Here is a 15,830-nt window from a genome sequence, read left to right as displayed (position 1 = left end):
TCCCAGGGGCAAACAAATCACACAACCATTCATTGGCCAAGTATCTTGAAGGCCTACTATGCACTGGGCAGGCTTGTGTTAGATGGTGGGTGGTCTTTATATAAAACATGGGGCTATACTGCGTTGGGCACGGTGTAGGCAGCCACTTTCATTTCCTAGTGGTTCTCCAACGCACGCCCCTGCAGGTGGCCCAATACCCATCAAGTCTGTTTTACCCGGACAACACGAACTAGAGAGAAGGACTCTGTTCCCTCGGAAGGACTCTGGGGGTAGGCGCGCGCACACACACACACACACACGAAAGAAAACCACACAGCACTGAGGGAAAAAAAGAATTTTTTTTATTAATCTTTCTTTTTTTAAAAAAGTTGATTTTTTGTGTTTTTTTTTTGTGTTTTTTTTAGGTAAACCTCTTTCTGTCTCCCCTCCCTCACTCTGCCCACCCTCCTCTTAAAAATATAAAAATGTCCAGCCCCAGATAACTAGAGTACAATAAATAAACAGTAAACACAAAAACATACTTTATTTGTTTCTTCTTTATACAAAATAAGGAAACTAGAAGCGTTCGACTTCCAAAAAAGTATAATACTGTACATCCTGACGACCCCGCCTCCAGGCCCCGGGCAGGGAGGGTGGTCTATGGGCCGGAGCCCGAAATCTTGGTGCCTTGCCCAGGGGGAGAGCGGGGTGGACGAGCGTTCCAGTCTGGCCTGGACCCCCGGGCTCACAATAAATGTCAAAAGAAGGAAGGGTTGGTGGGGGTGGGGGATGCGTGCCCCGCCCCCCGCCGGGAGGTCCGGACCGCCCCCTTCCTAGAAAGCTGACCTTGATCCTCAAGTGTGGCCACCAGGGGGCGCCCGCGCGCAGGCGGCTCCGTCCTCCGGCCGGTGACACCCCCACTGGAGCGCGCTCCTCTCCCGCTCTCTCTCCATCTTCTCGCGCCCTCTCCGGCTGGCGCTCGCTCCATCTTCTCTCTTCCTTATTCTGCTCCCTTCCCTCGCTCTCCCTTCACTCTCTCCCTTTTTCTTATCATCTTGTTTTAAAGACGGGGAAAGCCCAGTGAGAAATAAGGTCACCAAAATGCCACTCGGATGGCAGAGAGGGGGAACGACCAGCTCCGGCCCTCGGCCTCAACCCTCTGTTGGTCCAAAGAGGTGGTGGTAGGGGTCGGGGCGTCTAGAGCGTGCTGGAAATCTGTCGACCCTCCGCAGTATTGACTTTGGTCCCGAGCATCGCTCGCGCCGCCCGGAGAGCCCTGGCAGCGGGCCGGGGTGGGGGTGGGGGGACCCGGGGGCGCCCCGCCGCGCGTCCCGCCGAGGAGCCTGGGCCGCTGCGTGCGGACCCGGGAGAGAACCCCTGAGCGCGGCGTTTCGGTTCGGGCGGCTGCGTCCCGGGGGCGGCCCGGCCCCGCCCGGCGGCCTTACCACACGGCGGCCTCGTTGAGCTCGGGGTTGGGGTGCGACAGGGGTCCGCTGTAGCCGCTGGCGCCGCTCATGGGGAAGGGCGGGCTGGGCCCGCCGCTGAACACCTCGCCGGGCAGGGGGTGCAGCGCGCCGGGCAGGCCCGGCTCGGGGCTCGGCGTGTCCGGGTGCGAGATCATGTCGGTGAACCTGGGGTTGTCGGCGGCGTGCGGGCCGGCCAGCGGCGGCTCCAGCGCTCCCAGCGGCGTCGAGCCGGGCCCCGACGCCGCCAGGAAGCTCGAGTCGGCCGGGGACTGTGCCTGCGACGGCGGGCCGTGCGCGAAGAAGTCGTAGTTGCCTCCGGGCGCGTAGTAGTCGCCTTGATAGTCTGCAGGCGGGGACCGGGAGGAGACAGGGAGAGGTCAGAGGCGGCCAGGCCTGGAAGGGGACCCGCGTGGACGGAGGCCCAGACCCAGCGGGAACCGCGCGACACTGATTCAGGTTGGCGAGCCCCGCAGAGATGGAGAGAGAGCGCGGCTGGCCGAGGAGGGTCTGGGGGGAGGACGCAGCAGACACAGAGCCAGTGTCAGGGAGAAAGACCGTCAGAGGCGCCCCAAGGCCCAGACACCTATCCTGAGAGACCCGCGGGCCAGAGGGAGAGACTCAGAGACAGAAACACAGAGAGAAAGATGTTGTGACTTCAGAGTCAGAGGTTCCCCATAGACAAAAAGGGAGAAAGACAGTGAGTGGCAGGGGAGACACAGACAGTGACCCATCCTAGACCGTGTCTTAGGACTGGGGAGAGATCCACAGAGAGCCAGAGAGAGACACAGAAGGAGCCAGAGACAGGGTCAGTGAGAGATCTGCAGAAAACCGAGTGACGGGGAGCCAAGAGGGGACGCTGCAGGGAGTCCCGGGACTCCGGTCAGAAAAGAGACCTAGAGGCGCCAAGACCAAGGCAGACACTGAGACCAGGACGATGGTCTAGGACAAACACAGAGAAAGAGATGAGAACAGCCCTGTGGTTAGAGACACACTGGTAAAAACCTGCGAGAGACCCAGGGGCGAGAAGAAAGGTCAGGAGAGACAGAGGCGCCCACAGATCCGCCAGATGAGTCAGAGACATCAGAGATGCGTGGAGTAGAGCTGGGCAGCGAGGCTGGGGTGGACAGAGACCAGAGCGTCAAATGGTTGAGGGGCGCGGCCGCCTGGCAGGGAAGAAGCCAGACCTGGTCCCCACACCCCAGCAGCGGAGAGGGACTGTCGAGTTGGGTCGGGGATGTGGCCAACAGCACTCTGATCCCACAAGGCAGCTGAGTGCCGTCTCCTTCCCCATGAGTACCCGGTGGACCTGGCCCACCCTTCACCCCCTCTAGTACAGCCCTGCGACCTTCTGGGTGAATGTGGGGGTCTGGCCATTTGCGCCACCTCCCGGGCCTGACAAGGGAGGGAGGGCATTGGCCTGATCACCCACATCCAACATTTCACCAGCGCTTAAACAAGTGCATTTGCCAGGACACTCAGTTTCTGAAATATTTGGGGACAGAATCCTTTTGAGAATCTGCTGATAGCTAGGGGCTCTCTCCAGAAAAATGCACAAATCGCATTTTTGCCCCAAAACTCAGGGGGCATAAGGGCTACAAACCCAGCCATTTTCAATAAATGGTTTCTGCATCAACTGTCTGACCTCTTCCCCGAGTCCCCTCCCCGGGGACCTCCTCCAGGTCGACCTCCTGAGGGTTTGGGGTGTGGGACTCCATGAAAGGAGCCCCTTGTCGCCGACACCCGTGACAATAACCCGCTTTGTGCGGTGGGAAAACCAGCGCACCCCCAAGCAGGGTTTCCTCTGCAACACCCGCCCTCCACCCCGCGCTGCGTCTTTGGGTTTCAGTCACCAGGGTGAATTCTGGACGTCCCCTGCCGCCCGGCCCCCCTTCTTTCTCCAAACCCTTAAATCAGTCCAAATGGGGGTGCCCTAAGGCACGGCCTGTAGACGGTTTAAGCAACAGCTAAAACGGTTGCCAATTACTTTTTAAAAACCACTCATTCCATTCTCCCCGAAAGTGAAGGGAAAGGTTGGAAGCCGCAAATTGGGGCCCCTAAGGGCCGGGGATGGGGGACGGCTGCGGCCCGCAGCGAGCGGGTAAGACAGCAAGGGCCGCGGCCCCCGCGCGGAGCGCACCGCCTCCGCCCATATGGCGGCCGGGCCGGAGGTAATTGGAACAAACGCCGTCTGAAAAGGGCACAAAAGCCGCAGCTGGGGCTTTGTCCGCGCTCCCACGGGGAGCCGCCGGCCCCGCCGCCCAGCCCCTTTCTCGCCCGCTGCCGGCCGCCGCCTCCCCGATCTCCCAGCGCGGACTAGGCGGGGCTGCCTCTCTGGGGCTGGGGTGTCCTGCCCCCCATTCCGGAGAAAGAGGGGTCCGCGTGTCCTGGCCCCCACCCCATCCAGCAGACGCGCGGGTAGAGGAGGCCGCGGGACTGGTGGGGGCACACCAATCCTCGGGGAAACCTTGCTTAATTACCCAGGCGAGGAGAAATTCCGGACTGCATCGTCCCACCACCTCCCGGCGCCTGTTGGAGATGGTGTGCGGAACGAAGCAAAGATAGGGAGAATTCGTGGCTGAAGACAGCAGGACGGGTCCACCATCCGAGCTACCCTCCGCAACCGCAGCCCCAAACCCCAGCAATGACATCGCACAGTCTCTCCCCCAGAAGCACGGCCACACAATTTGCCCACGATTTCACGGAGGGGTGGGCCTGGCCAGACCTGAAGATCTAACCTCCCAGGAGGACCATGTGCTGAAGCCTTCCCTCCTGGGTCTGCCTGGGTGCGGCAGGGCCTACCCTGCACGTTGGCCCTGGCATTGCCTCCAAATGCATGTGTCTAAGAAAAGTCTCTCTCCCCGAACTGGGCCAGTAGCCTTCCCGCTTCCCAGGCCTGTAGCACTGAACGACTCAGCAGAGATCGGTCTCAAGCACAGGCACTCTGAGGGCTCTCCAAATTCAGAGGCTCAGAAACACAAGGGGGAGGTGTTTTCCTTGAGCCCAAAGGGTGGGGATGTGAAGGACCATGGATGGATTTCCTAGAGCACCTGGGGTCTCAAAAAGCCAGTGAGGGAGCTGGGACGGTCATGGGGGGTTGGAATGGGTTGTCACTGTGGGTAGGAAGGAAATGGAGGGGTGAGGGGACAAGGCGGGAAGGAAAAGAGGAGGGAAGGAAGAAAGGGAGCAGCGGCCAGGAGAGTTCACCGGAGCCTGAGCCCCAAAACACCGGCAGCAGAATGCCTCTCTGCGAACTCCAGCTCCTTGCAGAGAGTGGGTAACTGGGTGGGCCCATCTCTTACACTTCCAACCCCAGTGAACACTGGTGGGCTTGGGGCTGGACAATGGGCGAGAGTCCTGCCCAGAGCAATTGCCCGCATCCTGGCTAACAGTGCCAGATGCTGAGTGCATAGTTCCCAAGGCAGAACAGGAGGTTTGGACTCGCAAGCTGGCTAGCAGGTGGCCCCGGATGGATTCGGACCCCTCCATCCCTACTGCCTGCGCTGCCCTCCAGTCCTATGCCAAGTGCACCACAACGCCAAGGGCAAGGGCAGCAGAAAGGCTGGGTGTCAGGTGGGGGCAGGGTGCATGGCCATTTGCAGTGCTCTCCTTGGTATGATGCTCGGAGTGTGGGAGCCCGTGAATCTCTTTGGGTGTGTTTGTCCATGAGTGAATCTGGGGGAGTGGCGTGCACCTGTGTGTGTTGTTGTATGTGATCACGTGCGGAGATTCGTATCCCCGTATCCCCGAGGTCTCTGAACTCCAGTGCGTGCAAGGGAGTGGCAACCGTGTGGCTTGCGTGAGTGCGTGTTTGTGTGCGTGTAACACTGTATGGGTGAGTGGACCCATGCATCTGATTTTGTGTCCAGGAGGTATCTATGGGTGAGCGGGCGCCCGCCTGTTGCTGTGTGTCTGTTAAGGGGTGTTCATGATTGTGTATGTTCCGCGTGCATAGAAGGGAGGGAGGGATCCCTGGCGGCCAATAGTGCCCGCATCCGGCCCTGCGTCCTCCGGTCCCTGAGTCCTCAGTCCCCAAAACCGCAGGGGCCTGGCTGTAAGGCAGCGCCGTTCCAGGGTGGGCGGGGGCGGGGGTCCTTACCTCCGTAGTAGGTGTACGGAGTGGACCCCAACATCTCAGACTCGTCCAAGCGGCCGCCCAGCGGACGCATGCGCCGCGGACTCCGGAAGAAGGCGTGTCTCCGGGCGCCCAGTGCGCTCAGCTGTTTCATCCTGCGTTCTTTGGACCTTCGGTTCTGGAACCACACCTGGGACAGGGCGGGAATTGTGAGCTCCGGTCCGGGGTGCAGATGACTCCCTGCCCAGGCCTCCCCTTCTGGGTCCTATAGTCTCCTCCGAAACAAGACTGCCCAGAGGCGGGGGCCGGGCGGATTAGGCCCGGAGAGGTGGAGAGGGGCTTCGGAGAACCAGCCAAGGGTGAAGGATTTCGCGGACCCGTGGGGCGACTCATAAAGACTTGGGCTTCCTGGTCCTCCGCCCGCCCTCGGCCTGACGACTTTATAAAGGCCTCCCGCCCTGCACGGCTCTAGTCCCGGCCCCTCGGCTCCCCAGGCTCCCCAGCCTCCCCAGCCGGGTTCTGGCCGTTTGTCTGTCTGCCCGCGCACCCGCACAGGGAGGGGGCACGTGAAAAACCTTGCCCCTTTCTCTGCTCCGAAAGATGGGAGGAGAGGAGGGATAACCCAGTGAGGCTTAAAACTCTCCTTGAACGGGGAGCGGGCGAGATTCCGAGGGGTGAGTGACCCGCCCAAGACAGCACCGTGGGGAGCACAGCAGGACTCTACGCGATCTTTTGGTTAGAAGTCTGACCGGCTAGCCCGGACGTCGGGCACACAGTCTGCGCTTCGGCAGACCCGAACGAGGCTCCCTCTCAGCCAAGGGGGCTGGGTGGGAGGCTTCTGGACTCAGCTAGCCTGGGGAAGAGTGACCCGGGGCCGGCCGCACCTGGATCACGCGCATGTTGAGGCCGGTCTCCTGCGCCAGCTGTTCGCGGATGTGGCGCGTGGGCTTGGGCGTGGCGGCGAAGGCTGCCTTGAGCGTCTCCAGCTGCTTGGCTTTGATGGTGGTGCGCGGGCCGCGCCGCTTCGTGCCAGAGTTCTGCTCCTCGTTCTCGTTGTTGGCTGTCTCCTTGTCCGACGACGTTGAGTTGTCCGTCTCCTTGGGGTCGTCCTGGAGTGGGTCCTGGAGGTCCGGGGACAAACTGCGGTCCGTACAGGATGACACTGCGGCGGACGGAACGGGAAGAGGACAGCGGCGTCAGCGGCGGCCCAAGGTCTCTCCAATCCGGTAGCCGGTTCCCGCAGATCCAGGCCCCCGCCGTACGCGCCTGGTTCCCCTCGGAGCCACGCGACAGCCCCTCCCCCCAGGGGTCCGGCGCCCGCCCACTCTCTCCAGGTGGGGCCGGGCCTTAGAAGGGACCCTTTACAAGTCCTCGGGGCACTTTTGGGCTACTGCTTCGGTTAGGGGGAGGCGCGCCCTCTGCGGGAGCGCGGCCTCGGTGGAGAGGGTAAGGGAGGAGGCTACAGATGCCCTCTGGGCCTCAGATCTTCCTCCCCATGTCTCCTTCCTCCGGACCCCAATTGCCTTCCTCCCAGTGCAGCCTGAAATTACCAGGAGCTGAAAAGACTCCGAAAAGGGGGAAATTGTGTGTCTCCAAATTGGGGGAGGAGGGCAACTTGGAAAAGGCCCCTCAGTGGAAGGAGATGAGGAGGGGAGCTGGTAGTCCTCTCCTGTAGGACAGACTCCAAATGCTATCCCCCTTCCCCAGCCCCCCACACACCTCTCTCCCGGCCCTTTCATTTGCCTAGAAATGCCCGATGGCAGTGGAGAGCTCTGAGCGGGGCACAGAATGCGCGCAAGGGCCTGAGTAGAAAGCGCCAGGCTGGCTGGAGGGTCTTTTAGGGCCTGAGGCTGGGGAGGGGAGGAGATCGCCTACCTGAGTTGAGGCTGCCCTCCTTGAGGCTGGAGGAGCTCAGGTAGTCGTCCTTGCATACGAACTTGTTCTCATCGATGACGTAGAGCTCCTCGCCCGTGGACAGCTGCTTGTTGCACACCATGCAGGTGAAGCAGTTCAGGTGGAAGACCTTACTGCGGGCCTTGCGCACCAGGTCGCTGGGCGAGATGCCTTGCGCACAGCCCGCACACTTTGTGCCAAAGCGCCTGCACACACAACATGGCCTGTCACCTTGGAGCAGCCTGGGGTCCCATCCTCTTGAGCCCCTGACTGCTTCCCACCCACCCTAGGCTTTGAGAGGTCCCCATTTCCACATCTGTCAAACGAGAGCCCCCATCCTGTACTCTCTGGCTAGTGCGAGAGAGGGGGGACAAATGTCCTGGGCCGTTCTTGGGGCTGGGACTGCCATGCCCTGTTCAGGTTTATTCGTCCTCCCCAAGGTTTAGAGCAGTGGGTGCCGTCTTCAGCCAAGCACAGACCCCGAGCACCCCAAGATGCTCCCCGCATCCCTGCCAGATCTGCCTGGACTGCTTGAGGCAAACTTGGCCATCCAAGTTATTTACATTTTAAGCCAGCCCAGCCAGGTTTCGGCCACTCCTTGGCTTAGCCTCCTGGATCCTCTCCAGTCTGCTGCGGCCCAGGTAAGGCCAGTTGGCCTGGCTGGCAGGTCCAAGCCATGGGCGGGAAGCCCCTCTCCTGAGCTGGATCTGAGCAAGCGGGAAGGAACCAATTGCTGATTCCCAGTGCCAGCAGCTCCCAAGGCCTTCCAGTCCCCACTCTGGGACCCGCGGGAGCTAGTTGGCCTTGTGGACAGCAAAGCCCTGTAACAGTGGACTGTGGAAGGTAGGGATTGAGTCCCCAACCCCCCAAAATCTCCAGCCCTGGCAGGCACTGGGAGAATGTGACCAGAAGGCAATGCTAAGCCTGCATGGCCAGTACGGAGGATCTCTCAAATTCCCCCTTTCCCGCATTCCCGTTCCCGTTCTAAATCCCTTTCTTTCTTCCTTGAGCGCTTGGAGAAGGCCAGCCTCCCCCAAGTGGGTGGTGGCGACCAGCGCTGGGAGGGGTGAGGTGCAGGTAGAGAGGGAGAACGAGGGCCCAGGACCCTGGGGCCCCACATCTACTCATACCCATGTCTCTAAACAGGGCGAATTTGGGTGACGTTGATGTAGTGAGGGCATTAGAAGCCATAAGTCACTTTTGGCCTTATCCGGCAGTGTAATTGGCCATATGCACCTTATCAAAAATCATTAGGCACTTTGCAAGCACCCCACATTAGGGGCCTCAGGCCTCCGGAGCCAGGGAGTTTACACGTGTAAAGCCGTGGCTGACATTTTCTCCTATTCAAATTCCCTAATGCCGAGCTGCTGGGGCCGGTGAGCAGCCTTTCTCCACGGTGTTAATCACGCCCCCCTTCCCTCGGTGCCCGGAATTCACAGGCACAAAGCCGGCTGCGGGCGCCTGGTGGAAGCAGGCAGGGCTGAGCTGCTGGAAAACCCACAGCCTTCCAGGCCATCCCTTGGCGTTTCCCAGGTGGGGAAACTGAGGCCCAGAAAAGTGTTTTGCCCTGGCTCACCTGAGGGCCCCTATGGGCAGCAAGGGAAGGTGACATATTGCAGATTGAACCCTGAAGGTCCTGATTCTCAGCTTCAATTTCGTTTGTACATTTCAAGAGGGGAGGAAATGTGTAAGGAGTTGGTGGGGGTGGGGAGCAAGGAGAAGGTTCCTTCCCTCCCTCATCAGAAGAGATCTACTGGGCTGAGCCCCCTCGGAGTTGGGGAAGTTTCTGTTTGTCCAGGAGGGCTCTGGGGCCCTGGCCTGCTGGGAGGTCAGCCCCCCAGGCTCCTGCACTCTGCCCGGTGAGAGAAACCTCCAGCAGCCCCTAACTTAGGCAAAAATTCTTCCTCTCTCAGAACCGGGTTTGAAGTTCCACCCTGGAAGGGATTGAGGTCCCTGGGGTCGCAGCTGCAGGAAAGGGGCAGAGACGCGCGGGGAGCAAGTTTGTCAGGGCTTCTTCCCCCTGCCCCATCGGGGCTCCAAGCCGGCCTGGAGGAGCGAACTAGAGCCAGCGAAGCAGCGTTCTTCTTACTCCGCCCGGGCTCGGCGCTTTCCCGGACCAAGGACAGGACGAGAGCAGCGGGCTGCCCCGCTTCCCGTGTAAGCTTGTGAGCCCAGGAGGCAGGATGCGCGGTCTCCCCTTCCCGGGCGCCCCAACGGAGCGCGCGCAGAGCGGGCGCGCGGGGCGGGCGCGCAGGCGGCAGGGCGGCAGGCGGCAGGGCGGCGGGGCGGCGGGGCGGCGCGGCCTCTTACCTGAAGAAGTCATTTTTGCAGTAGAGCTTGCCCTCGCGCGAGAAGCACTTCTCCGAGAGGTTGGTCTTACACTCGCAGCACTGAACGCATTTGATGTGCCACGCGCGGTCCAGCACGTTCAGCAGGAAGCGGTCTAGGATGGGCCGCTCGCAGCCGGCACAGTGCACCATCATAGCGCCCCGGCGGCTCGGGCCGCCTTGCCCTCCCTTTGGGCCCCCGGCCCTCGGGCCCCCGGGCCCCGCTGCTGCACTCCGCCTCTTATCTCGGCCGCCGCCGGGCGAGTCCGGTCCGGACCAAGACTCAGCCGGTCAAGTCCTTGGGTGATCGCTGGCCTGGCGCTGGGCTGCCCGGGGTGGGGTGGGGAGGGGTGGCTTTCACAGCCTCATGCCCGGGGTCGCGCGTCCCAGTGCTTATTCCGGGCTCCTCCAGGTGTCTTGGGTGGCTAATGGCCTCGGCGCTGCGGAGCGGCTTTCCCCGGTGGCGGAGGCGCCGGCACTTTCCCCCACTTTCAAGCGGTCCCGATCCTCATCTTTGTCTGGCCGCCGCCTAATTCGCGCATCCTTATTCAGATTTGGTGACGTGGCGCGGCACGTAGGGGGCCCGGCGGCCAATGGGCGCGCGGTGGCCATGGCAACCTCTTAAATTTATAGCATATCTAAATTGGCTACAGCGTTGCGGTCCGGACAGAGCAAAAAAAACAAGGCATCAGTATTGTTGAGTATTAGCTTGTACCTGGTTCGGAGGCTAAGTAAGTATTTACCTTCCAGTTTGGGGCTGGGGGCGGGGGGCCGCGCGATCTGAAAACTGCATCTCCCTTCCTCTCTCTTCTCACAAGTATCTGGGGGCCAGGATTCCAGGGCCTGATGGGAGAGGGACCCCTGCCCCGTTCGCTATCCCCGGAACTTGCAGAAGTTGCCCGAGGCCGGGAGCGCGCTCTACGTTCGCCTCCTCTTCGCGAGTCCAGCCCGCCCAAATTAGACTCCCTCATCCTCGCGTCCCTGGGGTCTGCGCCCTGGAGCTGCGACAGCGCGGTTCACGGGGCTCCCAGAGCCGGGCCCAGCTTCTTTTGTCATACACCGAGCTGGGGCTCAGCCCGGCCTTTCTCATGGACAGAGGGAGAGAGAGAGAGCGAGAGAACGAGAGCAAGCGAGCAAGAGCGCGAGCCGCGCCCTTTGGGTATCTTTCCCCCGCGCAGGCCCAGGCCCTAGTTGGGGGAGGGTGTCATCTGGCCTGGTCCGGACCCGGAGTTTCAGGCCTGAGCGCGCGGCCCACGGGGCTCAGGGCGAGATTTGGGGAGGAGGCGGTCAGGGGAGGCGGGTCTTTCTGAAGCCTGATCAGAGGTGGAGGTCGCCACGTCTCTCCTTTCCCCGGCACACCTTCCAGATCCCGGGTCAGCCATTTAGGGCGCCGGGATGAGTGGGTCGCACTGCCCAGGTGGGGAACGCTAGAGATTGCGTGGGCGCTGCTTGCACACACGGCGCGCGGGCTGTACGTGCAAGTTCCAATCTCTGTAGGACGCAGGAAGAGTGGCCCCTTGTTAGGGAGCCGAGGGTCTGGGGAGTGTGTGTGGGGGGTGCGGAGGAGTGCTTGCAGGTGTGTGTGAAGAGGGAGATGGGGATCTGGGGGATAGAGGAAGAAGCCAGGCCTCCTTTCCCAAGGGGCCAACCTGGCCTCGGGACACTCCAAGTTTGGGAGGCCCGGAAGTCTCCGCAGGATTTTTCCATCCTGCTCCCCGAAAGTCTTGGCAGCCCGCTGACTGGGGAGGTGGGCCCTGGGCAGGAGGGAGCCAGAGAAGTGTGTTTGTGTCAAGCCTTGGATGTGAATATGTGTTTGGGTGCATTTACTGAGTTTGTTAGTGTATATTTGCTGTTTGAGAATTGCGTTTTTGTCTGTTTCTAGACCATAATCTGTAATGCGAGTACATTTGGGTATGTGTCTTTTTTGTGTGAATTTGTGTGTTTGTATTTGTGCATAGTTCTGCTGTGTATTTGTCTGTGGACTCTTATTTTCGTTGGTCTCTGTATAGGCGTGTCTGCTTACTTTTGGCCACTCGAATGTGAGTGTGTTCGTGTGTGCATCTGTGTACAACTATTGTGCCTGCACGAGCATTGGTGTGTATGTCAGTGGACTTAAAAAATCTGAATGTGTGTGTTTGTGTGTGGGTGACCGTGTGCATGCTTGAGACCCTGGGTGGATGTGACTGGGTGTGTTGGTGAGTGCAGAATTCTGTGCATTTTTGTTTGTGCTCCATTCACAACGTGTGTGCCTGCATGGGATAGCAGTGTTTTTGTTCATATGACTCCTGGAGGGTTTTTTTGGGGGGGAGGGTGCGTGTTGTGTGTGTCCTCCTAGCATTGCCTTTGTGGGTTTGGCGGGGACAGGATTTCTGGATGCCTGTGTGGGGGCGTTTGGTGGAGGCACAGAGATGCTGACTTCTCTCTCTGTTCCTGTCTAGGCCTAGCTCTGTCCCGCACAGTCTCTAGGGGAGGTGATCTGGCTGGGGACAGGAAATTGACAGATGCTGGTCACCAGGTGGGACACTGACCCACAGCTGGGCCTCTGAAAAGAAGTCCCCAAATCGGGTAGCTGCTGCCTGATGGTGCTGGTACTCCATCCTCCGGCTTGTGCGGGGACAGGTGTCTATACCACGTAGTGTAGTGGTGTGGCTGGTTAGAGCCTGGCTCGGCCAGGCACAAGTAGACTGCATTTTGCCTGGTTTCCCAGGCCCAGCTGGGAGAGGTCCAAGAGCCCCAGATGAAATCGCAGTTTCTGGAAGCACCTGGCCCTGCCCTCCTGGGGCACGAGGAGCCCTGAGACCCAGCGGAGCAGGGTCCGAGAGAGCCAAGAACACAGCAAGAAAGAGGTACCAGGCTGGAAGTGGAGGCCAATCGGGTTGCCTACTCGCCCTTTGTTTCACAGGGGTTTCTCTCTCCCACGTTCTCTGCACATCTGTTTTCCTTTCGGTCTCCTTTTCTTTCTGACGTTCAGCCTCTGTTCTCTTTCTGTTTCCCTTTCCCTCTGTTTCTCCATCACTTTCCTTCTTGATTTCACTGTTTTTATTTCCTTCCCTCTGCCTCTCTACTGGGCGTCCAAATCCAGCACCCGACTCAACGCTGCAATGAACAGTTCTCATCGTGCACCGCACAGCTATTGGGTTGCTGGAAAACTCACATACAGTCATTAAAAGCCCCCATCTGACAGCCTCTGCCCTGCTCTGGACTAGGCGCCCCAAACCTGCCTTCCTCTAATGCCCCCCACCCACCCCGGTCCTCCCTGAGAGCTGGGGTACTGCATCTTCCCAGCCCTGGCTTTGCCAACACTGCCCGGCTGCTGGGGCCTGTGTACCAGGCTCCATGTTGGACAAATCCACCCACCCCCACCTCCTGGGGGTGCTTAAATGCCAATGCACAGCCAGGACCCAGGCTGTGGGAGGTAGCAGGAGTTGGGGACAGTCTCAGAGAGCCGCTCTTGTTCTTCCCGAGCCTGGATGTTGTGTGGGGGCTGAAAGCCCGAATTTGCAGGAGATGAGGACTCTACTTCCAGAAGCCCTGGTCTGGCCTTCTGCCTCCTATACCTGAGTTTGCCCAACCTCTCCAGGTCACAGACCCCCTGAAGTTGCCCTGTGAGCCTCAGCCCAGCCCAGTCCCAGTCCAAAACCTCCATGCCCCGGCCCGGCTGCAGGAAAGCCGGCTTGGCCTTTGCCAGCCCTCCACCTTCTAGGGAGCACGGCATCCGAAAAATGCCAGCAGACCAACTATTAGACGAATTATCCCGCCCTAACAGCACTAACAGATGGCGACCAGGCAGCAAAATCCCCTCCTATATGTAACTAATAAACCGCTTGTGTCTTAACAGGGTAATGCATGGAGACGCAATGTCACTTATACAAGATGTTGATGAAATTTACTATATAAAAATCTTCCTCCTAGACTAAAGAGTATCAACATTACAACTCGACAGACGGCGGCGGGATAAGTAAAACAGACAAAAGACAAACAAGATAATAATCTGTTTCCAATCACTTAAGCCCTGTAGAGTTAGTAATATGCGGTTTGCATATTCCCCCTTGAGTTCGGTAATTAATTACCGGCGAAGAGGCACACACCCGCCCGGGGTGGGAGTTTTGAAGCGCGCTGAGCTGGGGCTTGGGGTGGGTGGGGGCGGCTTTCCTGTCTTCTCCAGCCCGGGACGCAGGGCAGCGGCCGGAATGGGGACTCTTCAGGGCATCTGGAGCTGACCTACGCCTCAGGCTAAAGAGAATTTTCAGCTGCTCCTCCCTACTCCTCACTGGAAACTCTCTTGCGTGGGGTGTGGGGGGGAGGGACGTGGTGGTGGTTCAGCAGCTCAGAAGGAACGTGGGGGCTTTTCTGGCGGCGGGAGGATCTCCCTTCGCCCCTCTGAAGACATCCCCTTCCTTTGAATGGGCCGGAGTGGCTTGCTTTCTTGGGGAATGCGCGCTCTGAGGAAACCCGAGGGGTGCGCCCCTCGTCCTCTCCTCCGCGTGGTATCTTGGGCTGCGCAGCGGGTCCTCTCCCGACTTCGATCATTATTTCCCCCCAACCCCCCAGCCAAACGCCTTCTCCTCACCCCCCCACCCCGCCCCCAAGAGCCGGCGCGGCTTTAACATTAAACAAACGCAGCGAGCGTCTCAGAGCTGCGCTCTCGGCCGGGTCTGCGCGGCGGCGGCGGCGTTACAAATTGTAAATTTAAATTGCTCGCCGGATTCATTACCTCCCCTCTTTGATTTCAGCCAGCCGTGAAAAATTATACTGGTGTACCACTGAGAAACTGTTTTGCCGCAAAGAGCCCGCGCCTAATCACTGGCTTTCTCCCTCCGACAAAAGTGTAATTATTTTGTTTGGGGTGTAAATATAGGCCGCGCCGCGCACACACACTCAGCGTCCCGCCGCGCCGCCGAGCACTGCCCGCCGCCGCGCGGCATCGGCCCCGAGAAGGAGCGAGCGGGGAGGCCGGGCCCTGCTGCCCCGAGGCCTGAGAAGGGCGGTTGTTGGCGCTCCAGCGAGACCCAGAGAGCCGAGATGGCAGGCCAGGTCCCAGCCCCTGTCCTCAGGAGTTCGAGTTTGCCCGAGGACGCCCAGAACCTGTGCGCCCTGGCTGGCCTGGGTGGACGCCGGTGGGGCGTGATGGGAGGGTCAGGGCTCGCGCTCTGGCCTAGGTATCCGCTCAGGGATGCGGAGTGTGGGGGGGTGGATCAGCCTCCCGGGAGCTCCGAGGGGGCGGCCACCGGAGGGCAGCCCTGAGTCCAGGCTGGAAAAGTATCTGGGCTTGGGCGTCCCCAAGAGCACCGGGGCATAGGCGGAACCCTGGAAGACAGGGGTGATAAGGCCGGTGTGCCCCTTCCGCTCTGCCTTGGACTGCTTGGTTTCCAGAGCATCTCCGCGGGGTGCAGGGCCTTCCTGTCAGCTGAATTGCGCCCGGCTTAATTAACGGTCTCGTTAACTGGGCAGGCCCGACCTGGAACGTTTAATCAAAAAGGCAGGGAATCCCTCTGTTTCCTTCCTTCCTTCCGTCCTTCCTTCCTTCCTCCCTCCCTCTCTGCCATTCGCTGGCTGACCCACTCACACACCCTTCCTTCCTTCTTTCCTTCCTCCTTCCTTTCTTCCTTCTTTCCTTCCTTCTTCTATTTATCTATTTAACAATGGCACTCCTCCCCATTCTCCCGCCCTCCCGAGTCCCCTTCCCAGTGTTGGGAAGTGTGTGTGTGTGGGGGGGGGGGGGGCGGCTCTTGAGTCTGAACTTAACCCCTGCCCAATATCTGGACTGGGACTCAAAGGGGCTTGTAGGGTGCAAGCCTGCAGGGGTTGGGCAACACTGTCCTGTTGGGTGGCTTTGGGATAGGCACTGGTGCCAGAAGGCTGTGTCAGCTTCAGGGGAGCCAGGAGTCCGGCCATGATGGAGGTTGGCTGGGCAGACTTAGCAGGCACCTGGCATCTCTGAGAGGGAGCAGGTGGGGAGGACAGTGGCTGAACAGGACTTTGGGTTGTGGGAGATCCAGTCCCAAAGTGAGTGCATGTGCTTGGTAAGGCTGGCCAGCTTAGAGACCCAGATGCTTCCGTGGCCAAGGCCAGGTGTGGTGGCCCCTCTCTCCT

At 60.1% G+C, this 15,830-nt stretch overlaps 1 protein-coding gene across 1 annotated transcript; it reads right to left on the bottom strand.

The window, feature by feature from the left end:
• Nucleotides 1–1,420: 1,420 nt before the first annotated feature.
• On the bottom strand, nt 1,421–9,893 carry LHX5 (LIM homeobox 5). The gene is made up of 5 exons (XM_046026086.1): nt 9,721–9,893; nt 7,393–7,616; nt 6,402–6,679; nt 5,542–5,707; nt 1,421–1,788 (listed from the first exon to the last, which is right to left on the bottom strand). The coding sequence occupies exons 1-5, from the start codon at nt 9,891–9,893 to the stop codon at nt 1,421–1,423; spliced, it is 1,209 nt and encodes a 402-aa protein (XP_045882042.1).
• Between the last annotated feature and the right edge of the window lie 5,937 nt (nt 9,894–15,830).

The sequence above is a fragment of the Meles meles genome, chromosome 12 (assembly GCF_922984935.1).
Source record: "Meles meles chromosome 12, mMelMel3.1 paternal haplotype, whole genome shotgun sequence".
Classification (NCBI taxonomy): Eukaryota; Metazoa; Chordata; class Mammalia; order Carnivora; family Mustelidae; genus Meles; species Meles meles.
The sequence above is the reverse complement of the archived record's forward strand: the minus strand, read 5'-3'. Positions and strand labels throughout refer to the sequence as shown.